Source organism: Argiope bruennichi, chromosome 1, assembly GCF_947563725.1.
Source record: "Argiope bruennichi chromosome 1, qqArgBrue1.1, whole genome shotgun sequence".
In the NCBI taxonomy this organism is placed as follows: Eukaryota; Metazoa; Arthropoda; class Arachnida; order Araneae; family Araneidae; genus Argiope; species Argiope bruennichi.
The window spans coordinates 146,440,128-146,458,293 of record NC_079151.1 but is presented as its reverse complement, the minus strand read 5'-3'; the positions used below and the strand labels follow the sequence as shown (position 1 = coordinate 146,458,293).

At 31.9% G+C, this 18,166-nt stretch overlaps 2 protein-coding genes across 6 annotated transcripts in view; one reads left to right on the top strand and one right to left on the bottom strand.

The window, feature by feature from the left end:
- Positions 1-1,986, top strand: part of LOC129964146 (cadherin-87A-like) — a 70,661-nt gene extending 68,675 nt beyond the window's left edge. The window contains exon 45 of the mRNA XM_056078852.1: positions 1,587-1,986. Coding sequence (XP_055934827.1) covers positions 1,587-1,742 — 156 coding nt within the window. The 3' untranslated portion in view covers positions 1,743-1,986. The remainder of the gene's footprint in view (positions 1-1,586) is intronic.
- An 8,801-nt stretch (positions 1,987-10,787) lies between these two features.
- LOC129968788 (DNA mismatch repair protein Msh6-like) overlaps positions 10,788-18,166 on the bottom strand; it is a 74,770-nt gene continuing 67,391 nt past the window's right edge. For all 5 annotated transcript variants that reach the window (XM_056083040.1, XM_056083048.1, XM_056083065.1 and 2 more), the window contains 3 exons: positions 15,907-15,978; positions 15,617-15,683; positions 10,788-11,584 (listed from right to left, as the gene is read on the bottom strand). In XM_056083040.1, the coding sequence (XP_055939015.1) occupies positions 11,097-11,584; positions 15,617-15,683; positions 15,907-15,978 (627 nt within the window). In that variant the 3' untranslated portion in view covers positions 10,788-11,096. The remainder of the gene's footprint in view (positions 11,585-15,616; positions 15,684-15,906; positions 15,979-18,166) is intronic.

Below are 18,166 nucleotides of genomic sequence, written 5' to 3'. Positions count from 1 at the left end.
ATAATTGTTTTGTCTGTAGATAACTTAGAAATAGGGTATTGCATTTTCTGATACATATTTCCTCAGAGCCTGAAGCGAATTCAAACAAATATTAATGATCTATTGTTTTATTTGTTCTATTGCTCCCATTGCATTTATATACCAGATAGCTTCTTTGCAAATGTCATAAGACAAAAACTAGTTATATCGTTGCCAGCTGAAGAATATTAACTATATTATTTTCTAATTACTTTAAATGCATGAGTACATTTGCCTTTTTTAAAAACCAAAATGCTCATTTTAATAGGATGTTTGAAATTTCATCCAATTCATTGTCAACAATTAAGTTCAGGTTCACACATAAACTGGCTTCTTTCCATACTTAAACTTTTTTCTTGTGTTTAAAGATGGAATTTTTTAATCGTTTTTGCTCTGAATTTCTGTTTCTTTAATATTTTGAAACTATGAACACTTATGAGTGTTTGGAAGCAGTACACTATTTTATTATTTTTAGAACTTAATTACCAACTAATAAAATGCCTTTTTAAAATTTAATTCCATACATGGGAAGAAAATTTAATGAATTTAAATATACACACAGGGTGGCCATAAAATAACTTTCCCAGTTTGGCGGCATCTGCAGCTAAAACGAAAGGACGAAATGTAACCTCATTTCATATACAGACCGGGAAATTAAAGGCATGGAAAATTGAATTCCGCGGAAAAAAATTAGTACCGAATGTTGCGGATATGAAAAATACTGGAGTACAGTTATGAATGAATTCATGAAACTCACAGAAAATAATCTTTTACTCATGAACATTAAAGGTCACTGGACGCCGTGCAACATTTCCAATGTTCTGACTTTTCCTATGTACAACATTTTGACATTGACATATATGTATGACATTTGTATATGACATTTTCCACTGCTGCGTGTAAACTGTCAGTTTCGATGTTCATAACAACCCTTCATATGTTCTATTTCAAGACATGCAAGTTTGCTTAATAGTAGCCACTGTCTAGTGTAAAACAATTTTGCCAGTAAAGCATGCTGAGGTAAGGTATGGCCCATATTAAGCACACATCAGCAGTCAATCGCTAACAACAATCAAGAACAAATCCATAGTCAAGACCGAGCTGCTAACAGATCAGTTGCTCTTGAATATTTACAAGGAATGCATGACGCTGCTGTCACGCATGCACTTGGAATAATCCATGTCGATATGCAAATTTCCTCTTTTGTACCTGACAGCAGTGCCAGTATTTCCCCTATAGTATTTCCCAGACTTTTAGTTCTGTTTTTTTTCCCCTGCGGAATTTGTTTTCCCATGCCTTCCGCAGTCTGTATATGAAATGTGGTTTCATTTCGTTCATTCGTTTTAGCTGTAGAAGCCTCCAAACAGAGAAAGTTATTTCATGGCCACCCTGTATATTTCATATTTATAAATGAAGTATATATATTTCAAGATTTATAGATTATTAAGATGATCAAGACTAAAAATTGTTTACAAAAAATTCTACTTTTTAACACATTTATGAAATGAAAGTGTTTTTGTTTATTTTCTTCCAAACATTTATTTGTTCTCTGTTTTATTTATTCTCAGAGCCACGAATACCATGAACTGAATTCCCGACAACCCTCTGGATATTTCATCTCCGAATCTACCTCATCCGATCCTCAGTCTCCGCAGGAAGTCCGTCAATCCACATTGACTATAGATAAAGATGGTGAGCCTGTGCTAGTGACAGAGTTATTGTGAATGTGCCTTCATCGCAGGCGATAGACGCACTGCAAAAAAGAACTTGAGTGTTTCTCGTTTTGTTTATTTAAATGTTTTCCCTCGACACTATTCTTGGCAGCCATGTCAACTATTTAAGTAGCATCAGACTTTTGCAGATGCATTTTCCATCATAATATTTTTTCATTCATAATTACATATTCTGGTGCAATTGTGTTTTTATACAAGGAAAATTATTTTAATTTAATAAAAAATAAAATAAAAATTGATTGGGTTTTTTTCATCTACTACTGTGAAATAAATATTCATATATGGTCATTTTTTTTCATAATCGGTACATCGGTAATGGTATCGATACATCATCATGAGTAAATAGTATTATCATATTTTTTTCACAAAAAAAAATAAGGAAACTAACACAAAATACTCTATAACATATTTTCGATATCTTCGTGATATTAGCTAGCATTCGGAATATCATACAATATCGTGGAGATACCGTACAATATCCTATACCGATAGAGAAATAAATTGTTAAGCAATAATGAGAGCAATCGAGTCTCGTATGGTATACAGAAAAATGCAATGTGCCTAACTAGTCTTAATATCCTGTGCGTCTTTAAGAAGAAAAAGAACTAAATATATACTCAGGGCAAGACCGAGATTGTATGCAGATTCATTTAACATGCGATAGTGACTTCATGCGAATTGATTTCATTCAATTCATTTGACTGAAAATATTTTAAAAGATATGGAACGTGTAGGCAAATAAAATTATTTGCTTAGAACTGGTCTCTTATATCAATATCAACTATTGAAGATTTTTTCCCTTTTGTACAAATTGTGCTTAATTTTTCAAAAGGAAAAGATAAAACCTGCGAAGAAAAGCAAAAACTTCAATTCCTTTTACTGATAATTAACCTTCAAACGTGAATTATATGAATCCTGCATACGTTATTGAATTGATGATGATGATGTGAGTATTATTCTGGCGTAAGATCTTATTGTAAGATAAAGTTTTGATGAAGATTAGAAACATCACTGAAATTTTTCGTTTAATAGCAGTCTAAGGACCGTCTAGCAAAAAAAAAAAAAAAAAAAAAAAAAAAAATATTAACTAAATCGCGGATTTCTAGGAAATTCTTTTATAAGCTGGAATAATAAGCCAAAGATATGATTTGCTTTTATAAAAAGTGGGACTTCTGAGTTCATTTAAAACTGGAGTACATCATAAATGTAAAATTACAGTAAATTCTCTATTATGTATGAAATTCTATTGCGCGGAATTTCGATTAATCCTCAAAATGACTGGAAAAAGAACAAATCGACACGAAAATACTTCAGAAAAATTATTTGCAATGACAAACTTATACACAGAGTTAAGAATTAGTTGATTTCTTTATTCAAATTTATTTGATTCACTTTTTGTCGATAAAAGATTATAATTTGATCAAAGCTTTTTTTAACATTACAATTTGAAACAAAGAATTGTGAATAGTCGAAAATTTTCTGTATTTCTAAATAAAAGCGTAAAAATTTTAGTTTTGTTGGAATAGTGTTTCTTTTCGTAATGACGCATTCGAGGCCGGGTTTCCGTCATTTTGAACAATGGTCAGATAGCAAATGACTCGGGACATTCTCAGTTTGAACTTCCATAATGCTTGAATGGCAATACGTTAAAGCTCAATTGATTTAAAGTGGCAAGGCTCGTTTAAAATTTTATATATATATAAATACATAGAGTTAATAAGAAATAAGTTTCACACTTCACTTTAGAATGCGTTTTATTAGTCAGCCTGGCATTTATGAAATAACAAATTTTAGTACCAAAATTTAACAAGAAATAGTGCTATAAAATAAAACTTTTTTTTTAATATATAGGAAATGTGAAACATCATTTGCGTTACAAAGTATGCCTATTAGCATTATTCTTTGTTTAAAAAGAAGGCGGATTCTGCTCGAGCATTAGTTACTTTAATAAACATCATCATTACTTCAAGGAAAATTTAGAGTAAATGACAATGTAACTGTCTTTATAACAGAAGTGGTGGCAATCAGAAATGCTTTGGAGTTTGTCGCTCAACGCAATATACAAGGGGCAAAGATAATTTCTGATTCAAGATCGGCTTTAATGGCCCTAGATTCTGTTCGTGATACAAAAAAAAAGTAATATTGGATATAAAAGAAAAAGCTGCTGAACTTGGTGTTGAAATGATCACGATTAGAGCTCATCAGGGGTATATTGGAAATGAAAAAACAGATACACTAGCCAAGGAAACTTTAAACTTATAAACACAAGAAATATCTTTCAATGAATCCAAAATTCAACTCAGAAATGAGACTAAAAAACTAATAATTAAGAATTTTCAGGAGAGATGGAATTATTCCATCAAGGGTCTAACAACCTATCAACATTTTAAAAACGTTTCGTTTAATCGATTGGAGGGTGATTTTTATCTTAATCATATATACAAATGGTTATTTTCTGTGCATCAAAGTCGTTTCTTTGACCAAAGTTCGACTATCATTATGGCACCGAAGATGTATGTAAAACTAATGTAAAAAGTGAACATTCGTTTAATGTATTTTAGTCATATTTAAGGTTTCCCAACTTAATATGTAATGTTTTTTCCTTTTTCCTATTCTTTTCTGTACCAATATGCGTTTTCTCTAGAGGGTTCTTTATTGTTTGCAAGGGTCCAATGCCATCAAGTGTAGTTTGTTCCTTCGAACCAGGTGGGGTTGCTCTTCGGCGGATCCATCAAGTTTCCCTCATGGCCTCTCGCTAGGTCCGGGTATCGCACAGTTATGCTTGTATTGCAAGAAAAATGCTACTACTAAAAATTCTCTTCTAGAAACAGCAGAAATCCGTTGCAGCTGTCAAATAATTCCGTCGTATGAAGTGTGTACGAAGTTCCAATGTTAACAAATGCCTTATGCAAGATAATACTAAAATTTGAAACTATCGGAAAAGTTGGTATTCTTTCAGATAAAAGGTGAAAGTAAACCCCGTCATGTAGTGTAGCTATTGCTGTCTTTGAAGCAGTGTCGCTACAAAGTAGTGTGAAAATGCCAGTTGTTTCCCGTTGTTCCGTATTCCCCTGTAAGAAAAATCTTTCGACAAATTTTGTATTTTTATCTTTGAAAATGAAGCATGCGCACCGATTGCATGATGAGGATTCAAAGATTCGTAAAACATTTTTACTGCAGTTTCTTATTGAACTGGTAATTGGCATCACTCAGTCATGGAGCATTCTATGGAGGTTGATACCCATTTTTGTCGGTATGAGGAAGTTAAATATCCCAACTGCCGGCGACCTGGTCTAAGGGTAGCGCGTCTACCTCGTGATCTGAGCGCCCTGGGTTCGAGTCCTGTTTCGGGCATGATTGTTCTCTACTCTATATTCTATCTGTGCGGTGTGTGAGAGAGCCCTCCTGTAAAAAGGGGTTGTGCAATCAAATGTGTGCGTCATTTTCATATGAAGGCCTTTGCCCTCAGAAGCTACTGCACACTCAGCTTAAATCGCTGCCAGTTTCTCAGCGGCCTTGTAAAGTGCCATAAGTAGCAACAACAAACATCACAACTGACGAATTTGGAAAGCGGAAAACACTCACTCCATCCAGGCATACTTCTTGCATCCTGAAAAAGAGACAGTAACATGAGAATTTTTACGGCCACCTTTATTATTGAACCTTTTTTTTTTTTGAAGATATAATTGCAAATTAAATCCTAACTTGTTTCGTCATAGGGCAATGGTATCGTGGTATTCTGAAGAATTTTGTAATCCTACAGGGTGGACGTTCAGCCTCAAGACTTCATTTTCATACAGAATGGCACCCATTCTCACATTGATCGTCATGTAAAGTAATTAATAAGACAGCAATTCATAAATGTACCGATGATCAGCTGCCATTTTCGTGTAGCATAGCCTCTCGTTCTCCGGATTAAAGGACAATATTTACCATCAAAGACCAACATTCGTGACATATCTAAAGGATAGCATCCGTGCCAAATCTGGAGGATAGTATTCGGTGCCATGTTCTTGCCACTTTTGGTTGTAAGGTTTCTTAAAGGACAATATTTACCATCAAAAACAGACATTCTTGATATATCTGAAAGACAGCATCCATTCCGAAACCGAAGGACAGTATTCGATACTATGTTCTTGATATTACCTCCTGCAACTTTTGATTGAGAGGTTTCGTAAAGGACAATATTTACCATCAAACACCATCATCTCTGCCAGATTTGAAGGATCGCATTTGGTGCCATGTTCTTGATATTCCAAATGACACACTCTGGTCAGATTAGAGCACTTTATGGAAAATGAAGGGGTACAGATTGAGCAGTATTAATACAGGTTTTTTTTTAAATATTTAACATTTAAAAGGCGTATAGAATGTTTTTATGTATATTAAAGAGCCCTATATTGGTGGATATTTGTATTAAATATTTTTTATTAAATAAATGTCATGTGCATTGTCTCAATGACCTGTAATTAAAATTTTATTTCGACGAATAGAATGCGTTCTAGAGCCCTCTGAAGTTGGAAATTTATTCAGTGCATGATGAGAAAGAAAGAATCAATGACGTAACGACTGAAATGCAAGGGAATATAAATCCACTTTTTAATTATTTCTTGAAATGAAATACGATGGGGCGAAAAAATAGCGCCAACCCCGGCTCTATCTGAAATTACTAAGCCAGTGACGATGACTGGAACCGAAAGAACTATGTTCTTGGCGCCAATTATACTCGCTACACCACTGGAGGGAGAATTATAAATCAGCTCGTTGATACAGTTGCCTACTCACAAATGCCTGAGAGACAAGAAAGAAGTGTCCTTCTGAAAGAAACCATTCCCAAGAACTCCGAATTGTTATTTACTACAAATACTTTTCACAATGAATGCAGGTGCTAAAAGAGACTTACAATAGCTCGCGCCCTCACTTTATGCCATTTTTAAGATTAATGTTCATTATAAACGAGCCTTGTTTGATAATAAAGTCGTGAGCCTCATACATATCATGCCAAAATGCTTTTTTTTTTATCATTGTAATGTGAATCTATTTGATTCATTGAATTTTATTCTTCTATAAAAGAAACTTCGATGCTCGTTTTTAATCTGAATACTTTTTTGATTTGTAAAATTTAATAATAGATATTTTCTGAATATTTAATTAATTTAAAATTCTCTCTCTTTTTAACCTATTGTGGTTAATTAACCTCTTATTAACCTATATTAACCTAACCTAAAGTGAAATATAGATAACAGAATTATTGGCATTGTAAAATACAGTATGTTTTCTCACAACACTGTGGAAGTTTCCCAAGAATAACTGGACGTATTTTTGATATTCATTAAACATAATTTTAACCAAAATTTATGGATAATGATACCCTTAGTAACAATTTGCTGTCCATGTAAGAAATAATGGCAAGGTCAATAAAATACAACAATTTTATTAATAAGTGGGTACACAACATTGAACAATGATATGACAAACATCCAATACTCACAACATTTTTATATTTGTATACGTATACATTTTTATATTATATAAGTTCGCAGGTTGTTTGATAAATATATATTTGAAACATTAGTACACATACAAAGTTAAACAACACTGAACAATGATTTTGATAGACAGATATACATTATGTGAGCATATACAGTTAAAACTTTCACAACATATAACAGTCAGGTATGTTTTTCGAATATTTATTTCTTTTATTTATTTAATCACAATTTGGCTCACTCACAGAATATATCATGTCATAATATATATATATGACATGTGTTTGTACCACTTTACATAGCGGTACTAAAAACTGCCATGTCAGTAAAAAAAATTTCATTTATATAAATTTAAAATCAAATGGAAATTTTTAATCATTAAAATGAAATGTTAATATAAAAGTCAGTAAAATAGATAATCATGGACATTCACAAAAATGAAATACTATTTTGTGTGTCTGTGTATCAAAGCATTAAGACCGCCAAAATAAAACAAACAAATATCGTATAATCTTGGACGCCAATAATTAGTTGTAGACAAGAGGTGATAAACAGTAAAAATGCGGGAGAAAAAAATCAATCGCTTTGCCAACCAATTGCCAATTTGTCAAATGATCAATATTTTCATAAAGCATGGAAGATCTATATAAAATCCATATCAGCAATATCTACCTATAAAAATCTATATCGGCAATATCTGATAACCCTTTCGGTAATTTAAATAGATAAAGTACCGACAAATCGTACAGTATTTTGCGATTTCCCAAGATTTTTGTGTTTAGCATTTATTATTATTAGTGTTCAGTTATAATAAGTTGTATTGTCTTTAAATAGTTTAACTACTAAAGATAATATTAATTGACTTTTTTCAGAATTAACTTTGCGTATTTACCTTCTCTAAAAGCAGTTTTCTACCGTAATCCCTTAACAGGTAGCAAATACTTTTTCTTGTAAACCCGTCGCTCGAAAAACTTCTCAAATACTTTCTGGTAAATGATCCGAGAAACAAAACTTTAGGCTTTCCGCTAATGTTTTCGTTCTTACCCAACCCAAGAGAAAATATTATATTAAATGTTTTAGATTTTTATTTCTTTCTTGTTAAATCAGTTACTCATTCCCTTGGAAAGGAAAAAAAGCTTAAATTCAATTAGTTTGTCTTCGCATTACTGCAGAAATAGTAAATGTTCCATAAAAATGTTGGTAATGCGGCATTCATCAATGGATTTCACAACCATAATCGATAGCAGATTTATGAATAAACTTTAGAGGAGTTGAATTATAATATTTGATCTCTAAAATCCCAAATACAATTTGCTGGCTTAACCCTTTCTAGGGCCGTGGGAGGTATGCTTCCCACCAAATTTATCAATCTTTGTATGAAATTATGTAGGTTGGCATAAGTTCTGACACATTTTTTTAGTAATTCAGAAACTTAGATGCTTCAGTTCTTTATCTCAGACAAAATGATGTGTCTTGATTTGTTACTTAATTATTAATTAACCAAATTAATTAATTAATCAAATTAAATTTATCTAATAAGCTAAATGAATCCCTTTTCTTATTCTAATTTCAAGCCTAAAAATATTTTAACATAATATGACTAGAAAAAAATGGCCCTTTAAAGGATTAAATGCCCTCATTTTAATTTTAAAATCAGAAGTTAGGAACTTATCAATCACTTCATTGTTTGTTTTTTGGCGGTCTTCAATGTTCTCACACACTCGGTACGAAAATATGCATAATACAAACATGCGTAGAAAATGTAGTTACACGACAGATATTTAAAGCGAAAAGCGCCCATAGATATTCTCAATGCTAGCATCAGGACAAATTTAAAAGCATTTATAAAAGTGCGGCAGCTATTTAACAATGTCCGCTTTTGCGACTATTGTATTCGCTGAAAATATTGAATGCATCTGATTTCAGTTCATCTTTTAAGCTTAATATTCAGAGCACCCTCAATAAAAAGTGGCCTTGTGATGGAAAACACGGTGATTGACAATTCAGCAGACAATTTTCACAGAAGTAAAAATAATGTTCGAGACCCATCGACTGAGATTGTTTAACGGAATAGAGTTTACAGGAGTCCAATCTTAGGTCGGAAATTAATTTATCTTTTCCGATCCTATAAGGTATCAGATTTTTTTTGTGTGGCCTCGCTGTGAGTTACAGTGGATAGTTTTGGCACGCGCATCTGCAAATTTCTTCCCATTGCAAGTGATCGGAAACTTAAAATGAGAAAAAAAAATAATCATTGTGCTCAAAAGTTTCCTTAAGAAGTCCGGCCACATACCATCAGAGTTGCATGAAAAACGTAACTGATGATGTCTTGCAGTGAGTTGTAATCACATAATCTAATTTCTCATAAAATCTGTTCGAAAATTAAATGGATTCTATCTGAATTATTTGTATTGTGTGAGTATACCTAGCAACAAATTGATGGAAGTGATTCATAGTGAGCCTGAATTATTCTAACCTATAATTTCCAATTATTAAAAGTCAATAATCGATGACAATGGCGTGGTTAAATATTTGCTGACACAAACTATTCCACAGCCATTCAAGTAAAAAGACAATTTTTTTTAATTTTAAGACATCTAACTGATTAGCAGCACTGAAAATACAAGTTTTCCTTTATAAAATCTTCCGAAGTTGTCGGGGAAAATCAGCAAAATATAGAAATAAATCTTGGATGCACACATTCCTGTCTCCAAAATATATTAGTATCTAATTTGGCAATTCTAACAGTTTGCTCTATAGACTACCACACAGGCGCATATACATTCGTGTGCATTAGAAAAGACACATAACTCCTTACAGTACTTAATACTTTATGGATACAGAATTCATCCGTATCCTACTGGAAAGTCAAGAATTTAAAGGTTGAAATATTTCTCCATATAGTTAATAGAAGCTCCGATTTAGGTTCCAGTATTATTATCCTGCGCAATTCTTTGTAACTTCCTAGACAGCAAATGAAAAAAAAAAAATTTTTTTTTCATGTACCATGCTTAGACACGAGTCGTACGAATCGCACCACCACATTAAGTGAAAATGTTTGAAAAAGTGCGAATATTTCGAGATGGATGATGGACAGCAGTGCCAAAAGCTCCGTTATCCTTTTGTATTAAAAAGCGTGAAGCATCTTTTTTTATTTTAACTATATAGGTTTAATGAGCTAAACGCCTCGAAGGAAACAGAGACAAGATTAGATGCAAATGGATGCATTTGAACGAAGTAAGTCAAAACACAGCAGTCGAAAGTTGATTTTTTTAGGCAAACTGAAAAAAGAATGGATGTATCAGTTGTTGACAGAGGTGGTTTCACTAAGTTTGGAAAGCAACCAGTCTGCTTGTTACAGATACAGTTCTGAGATGGATGATGGACGAATTCAGAAGCCTCCTGCTACCGATCGGTATACACTGGAAGAACAAATGATAAGATCCCTAAAAAGAAAGACGCTGTCCATCATGTGTCCATCCTTTTATATATATATATATATATATATATATATATATATATATATATATATATATATATATATATATATATATATATCCGTCATCCATCATATATCCATTATAATTGATTCGTAAAAAATAATTAAAGCTTATTCCATCATGAAAATGCCCCCCACCCCTCCTTGCACGACATCAAAAATCTAACATATCTCAACAAATTACTTAGAGATATATCATTGATATAGATAATATAGGTCATGGTGAAAGCTAATTTCGTTCTCATCCCCATCTCTTAAGAAACACTGAACAGAACACAACAGGAGTAAACTACCGCTCACAGTACTTGTATGAGTGAATATATACAAAAGGATGCTTAAACTGGAGATCATTTAAGTTTATTTATCTGTGTCCAATTTTGACAGCGTATAGGGGTGTATGCATGATGGATAGCTCCCTTCCTGGAAAGGAGGGACAAAAGAGGACTTCTCAAGAATACGAATCTCTTCTTCATTCTCGGAACTGTCTGATGTTATCGTTGTCACATCATTGTAGACTGAATCTTGTGATCCAGAAGACATTCTTTTACATTCAGAGCCGCAGCTATAGACGTCTTGGTAAAGATAATCATCATCATCACTCTTCTCATCAATATCGAGCAAATTTTTGGTCATTTCTTTTTTTGGTGGCAGCTTATAATTCGGCTGATACTGTTTGAATATACCATTATTCTGGCGAACTTTTATTTTACTGTATTTTAAAAAGCCTTCTTCATAACCACAAATACTTTTCATATACTGAATTTCCGGGGTGTCAAGATCTTCAAAAAGCTCGGGACTTTGCCTGACAGCTTCCACTTCGTGGTAGCTTCTCTTTTTTCTGCATGCTGTAAAAGAACCGCTTTCATTTAGATAATGAGCAGGTAGTTTCTGATAATCATTTGTACTTAACGAAAAAATAAAATATAAAATCCTTATAATAGAAAATTTCAAAAGAATGCATATAAAAATATCATAACTTTTGGAGGATAAAAAAACATAATGCTTGGTGTCATTGTCAAAAGAATCCAAAATCAACAGCTCAAAAATAGTTTATAAAATTAATAATTAATATATTTAGCAGATTTGAAGATGAGCGAAAAAAAAAAGCAAAATGGAAATTAAATTCAGTTTATTTTTTGAAGGAAGGCCACGATTAATACATGGGGACAAAGGTGAAACGCGTCCGTTTACACTAGAATACAAGGGCGAAAGTGAGAGAAATTTCTTCTTAGTGCTTTTAATTAGAGATTCTTATAGGATTTCTACGACATCTGTTCATTCAGGTAAGAGAATTTTAGATATCTGTGGAAAAAATGCCGTGGAGTTGGGGATTTTTATCCTGTTCTTGAATCTTGAGAGATGTATTTCTCATTCACTTTCGACAGCGCGTGTTGGAAATAAATCTATACTTATAATAAAGCTCAATGTGTGTGTGTGTGTGTGTTGGCGCTCTACAGGCCAGGTCATTTGACATACAGCTATCAAATTTGGTACATGTATACCTTAGAGGTCGGGAATATGCCCCTGGGGTCCCTTTTTTTGAAATTTTAATTATTAATTAAAAACTAACTTTCCAGCCAAAAAAATCTTCCATTTTCCCCACCGCCAACTTTTCCGCCAAAAAAATCTTCCATAAGCTTCAAGGTTCAGGCTTCAATTTTTTTTTCTCCCAACAGTAATGAGGCTAGAGTTAACATTTTTCGGCGGATTATTTCAAACGATTCTGTTTATTTTCTTAATGTTTTATGCATTTAAAATTAAACATTGTTAATTAATCCATGTTTCAGATTCATTCTGAAGTACTTTTGAATTAAAATAACGCAGAATAAAAGAAATTAAAAATGTATAATCTGCATAGCGTTACCCCAACTGGCGTAGAAAAATTCACGCATTTGCGTTACCGGAGCTGGCGAAGAAAATTAACGCCATCGCATTCTGATTGTTGCCATGACAACCGTTATCAACGGATGATTTAAATTATTTTTAGGTTAGTTGCATGCTTTTGTAAGTAAATTGCATTTATGTTTTTTATATAATTTTTTATATGCTTATAGTTTTAAGTACATCGTTTTTTAAGTAGATTTTTTTAACCTGTTTTCAATTATTTAAATTATTTTTAGGTTAGTTGCATGCTTTTGTAATTAAATTGTATTTATGTTAGTTATATATTTTTTTGTATATGCTTATAGTTTTAAGTACATCGTTTTTTAAGTAGTTTTTTAAACCTGTTTTCGACCAATTATTTTAAACGATTCATTTTATTTTCTTAAAGTTTGATGCATTTAAAATGAAGCATTGTTAATGAATCGATCTGTTCATGATGAATCTGAGAAAATTTTGTTGACAAATTCTTGAGATATTACATAACTTAAGAAAGATATTCTTTAGTGCCCATAAAGTTTAAACGCTCAGTGACTCTATTATCAGTAATCATATTATTAAAAAAATGCTTTGTTTCAGTAAAAAATATTATTATATTAATTGCAGTTTAGTCATTTCCATTTTAATTTTAAGCATAAATTCTACCGGAACTAACAGAAAATTAGAGAGATACATATTATGTTATGGCTGAAGGACTTTATATTATTATGTGTGAATTACATGACTATCAAAATTTGAAGCTTTAAAATATTTGATGAAGAAGCTATTAAAGTAGGAATTACATAAAATATTTAATTATTAAAATTTTAACGAGCATTAAGATTGGCGAACCGGCTGGTCGCCAAAGGCGGCTAGTAAATAAATAAAGAGAGATTTGAATTAAAAAAAAAATCAGAGAAAATTTTTAAATAAAGTTATATGGACTAATTTAACATTAAAAAAGGAAATTAATTAGGATTTAAAATATATTAAGAAATGTAATAATTTTATTTAACAAACAAAATATTCACACGGATATTTTGCTTATTATATATTAGAATTTAAATATATAGTAATATATTAGGATTGATAGGAATTAGTCAAGTAATATTTGAAATAAATTTTAATTAACCAATGCTATAAAACAATTACAACCAGGAAGTAAACATTGAATGACCGCATGCACTCAAGGGCATCACACACCAACTGAAGAAATCGTGAAAAGTTTGTTTATTTTCCGATGTGAAGAGTTCCCAGTCAATGTTAGCCCAGTCACCAAAGGCAGAGTACGGTTATCCTATTTGGCGACGCATTACAACTCTGGCGATTGGAAAGAATTATCGCAACAAATTTAAAATATAATAAGAAATGTAATTATTTTATTTAACAAGCAAAACGTTCATACGAATATTTTGCTTCGCAGCATGGCAAATCCGCAAGGTTTCTTTACAGAGAGAAGCTCAATATACATATGCTCTGCAGATTTCCAGAAAGTGAATCAGCTTATTAGTAGCGTCTCCATAATATTTTCAAATAAAATATTGCAAATGTCAATTTGAGAGATGGGTCACGCGAACACGAGGTTCTTAATCTCAGGATATAGAAAAAGGGTAGTAGCATATCAATCTTAGAAGATTTAAATTAATTGTATGCTTATGTTAGTGCCAGCTGTTTTACACTGAATGATTTAAAGGAGAATATGTATTTTATCACAGACAATCAATTTTAATGGATAAATTAATTGATAAAAATCAAGCAAAGTTTTTGTTAATTACGTTAAACACGCAAAGAGGCATATACATATTCGCTAAGAGTAACAGAATGCTTGTTAGCGGTCGTCAAAGAGGCTAGCCAAATGCACGATTGGAAGATAAAAGTTCAGAGAAAGTTCTATTAGATTTTATTTCAATTTTGGCAATACCAATATTTGCAAATATTTCTAAAAGAATGAGTATCTCTAAATTTGATTCTTTAAGCTCAATTTAATAAAACTCATTCATAAGACAGTAGACTGCATTAAAACATGCTATCGAAACTTTATTAAAAAAACACATTTAAAACTGAAATTACTTACATTTCAGTTTACACACACATATGGCATAAATTCGCGCACATGTATGCCATGGGAAGCAAGAATTGGTAATATTTTTAGAGCGCGTGTTAAAAATAACTAAATAAAATGTGAGACTTAAATCAGGGAATAAGAAAAAAAATCTAGAATAAAGTAACACGGGCAAATTTAAGATAAAAATGAGAAAATTAATTAGAATTTCAATTAAATTCATATCATCACACACACACACACATTATATATATATATATATATATATATATATATATATATATATATATATATATATATATATATACTATTAGTTTATTGTTATAATTTTGAAAGTTTTCCATTTAATATTATTGAGTTCGTCAGTGTATAAAGACCCCAGTCATGGAACACTCCAAACTGCATTTTCGCCATTCATTGCTTTTTGTTTTGTTTTTGTTTGATTTGAAGAAATCTTCTGCCGAAGCCCGTCGGACACTTTTAGAAACTTATGGTGGTGCCGCTCCGTCATGTCTCAATCGTCGGTTTTGCTTTCAATGATTTAAGATTTATGATTTCGATGTCAACGACGAAGAACGGCCCGGAGGACCAAAAACATTTGAGGAACTCAAATTGCAAGACTTATTGGACGGAAATGGGAAAAAGTGGTAGAAAATGATTGAAAAAAATGATCAAAATACATACAAGCATCTAATATATTTCGATAAATAAATTTAATACATGGTAATAGAGCGCTTAGAATAAAGAAGTAAAAGACAAAAATGGCTGAAGTTTATGTCATTATAGTAAATGCAAGTCAAAATATGAAAGGTAAAAGAAACAAGTTAACGCGAAATGAACAAAAAAACAAAGTTTTCAGAATTACTAATTTAAAATTTGAGCAAAAATGATTCATGTTAATGAATTTATCTTGATAATAAATTTACAGTATAGGCTGAATGAAAATAAAAGTTACCATTGTTTCCAGCTTCGAGTCTCCTTTTGCCATTTCGAACAGAAAAGCTAAAAGTTGTCAATCGTTCCTGCAATAATATTTTTATTTTCAAAACAAGATTTCAAAACAAATTATTTTCTTCGAATCAAATCATTAATAACGACGATTAGTACGATTACCGATTAATACGCTTTAACGATTAATAATAATAATTTAAAAATCAGTGCGCATAGATATTTGAATATATATATATATATATATATTGGTATAAATCATTTACTTTTGCTCACGATCGATAACATAATATTTACCTGTTTTGACATCGTTTTCGCTTTCTTTGCATTCTCAATGGCCTTCTTCACTTTCTCACATGTTCCCTCGTCCTGAAAAGAATTTCGGCAATTACAAACAGTCCAACCATTGGAAAAGTCTTAAAATGTAATTTCAAATGAATTGCAGAAAAATTCATAAATGGAAATTAAATTCTCATTACGATAGAAAAATTGAAAAATAAAAGACAAAGCTGCTTTTTTGCAACAAAATATTTTACATTCCTGCTTATCAGTTATAAAACATTCTCTATATATATATGATTATTATAACAGACTTACACGAAATGTATAATATTTTATCAAAAGTATTATTAGAATTCTGAGAAAAACTTAACTGATGAGTATGAATGACTTACTGAATTGAAATTTTAATCTTCAGAGTTTATATGCGAATTACAAATCAGCATTTCAGCTCTACTAATGAAAAAACTTACAAAGTCATAATCTGCGAAAACATTCCATCAAAGATATCAGGGGGGAAAAAGGCGGACCGGGGTAGCCTAGTTGGAATCCCTTGAGTTGTGAGCCTGACCCCACCGTCTGAAGACTCTCCGTGTATAAGACGGCTGGTGCACGTATACATCTGTCATGGCCTCCAAGTCGAGACAATACCACTGGGGGTATTGGATCGTTCTCTGATTCAGGTCTAAATTACGATTTGTGAATAAAATATATGAATGAAATCCGCCTCAAGAAAAGGGTATGGCGCATGAGCAGATAAGACGTATTCTTGGCGCTAATGAAACAAGAGACGCTACAAAGTTGGCTTAAAATCGTTGACTTTGACAGTGGGCTAATCTATGACAAGTGCCATAAGCAAAAAAAGGGAAAAAATATTGTCAAACAAGCATATCAAATTTGTACTCCTAACGGTTACTTATGTAGGACAAGCAATGGAACGATGCTACAAACGAACAAAAAAAAAAAAAAAAAAAGGAACGAAGCAGAGAATTTTTAATTTTACACCATTAAATCTCCATCGAGCTGCACCATGAAAAATATGAAGAGAATTTGAGTTGAAAGCGAATTAATATATGCGTATTTTTAATCTTTATGATGAGGGAAACTCTTATCTTTTTTTCAACTTTTCTTAAGCAGTGAGAATATGTACCGAATCATAAGCAATCAAACATGCACCATTCGTTGCAATTCGTGCGCATTAGATTTGAAGGCAAGATTCGGTAAAGTTAAAATATCTGAAATTTAAATATTGTAAACGGATTTTTTCAGTTTGTCTTTCAAAAAATGCTCTATCAAATTAAGTTAATGTTGAGTATTTGTGAATTGGTCTGTGAAGCTCAAATAAAATCAAGCCAAGCTGATTCAATGTTTCTCCCTATGTTTTTTTTTTTTTTTTTTTTTTTTTTACATTCTCAACCGAAATTCCATAAAACTTCAGCATTGGAGTCAGTTCCATGAAAAAGAACACAGACTAAATAAAAGACTACATCCAAGCTGTTTTTAGTACACATTCCTCTATCCCTACAAACTGAAAATCCAATTACATTAACATTTTGCATTTCGAAAAGTAATTCGATGCAAATTATTCCTCTAATACAAGGACTTGTTTATTGTTATATATATATAATTATTGAATTTTCCCTAAAATTTAATCTATATCTTCTTGCAACTCTGCATGTATTAATTAACAATCAAAATTAAAAAAATAAATAAATAAGACATTAGAAGGGTGTATTGTCTTGAATGGTGTCTGAAATGATCCATCTGAAGCAAAGTGTTAATATTCTATAGAACTGGTATTTTGCAGTTAATATTTTGAAAAATTATTCACTAATGTTAACACTTAACTAATTAATTTCTGACTAAGTTGAATCTTCCATGTATAATTCCTAGAGAAAAAAACTTACTTATCAATGTTAGATGGAGAAACATTTATAAAACATCATTTTCTTAAAATTCAAGATTCTTCAGTTTAGTTAAGTTATATTAACATCGCCTTTCAAGGCACAATAGGGTTATTTTGATACGGATCTCCGGATTTTGAACCTCGGTTAGATGACGAGAGCTACACCTGAGCTGGTACCTCCTCTAAAAAACTTCCACACTACACCAGAGGGAGGACATTTGATCCCATGCCTCAAACCCGCTTACACGACGGTTCTCCAGGAGAATCGGGGATCGAACCTGAAGCCCTCCAGTTTCGAAGCCGAGACCTAACCACTAGGTTACCATGGCTTAGTAGATTCTTCTGAATTTAAAAGTTCTGATTTTTTTTAGA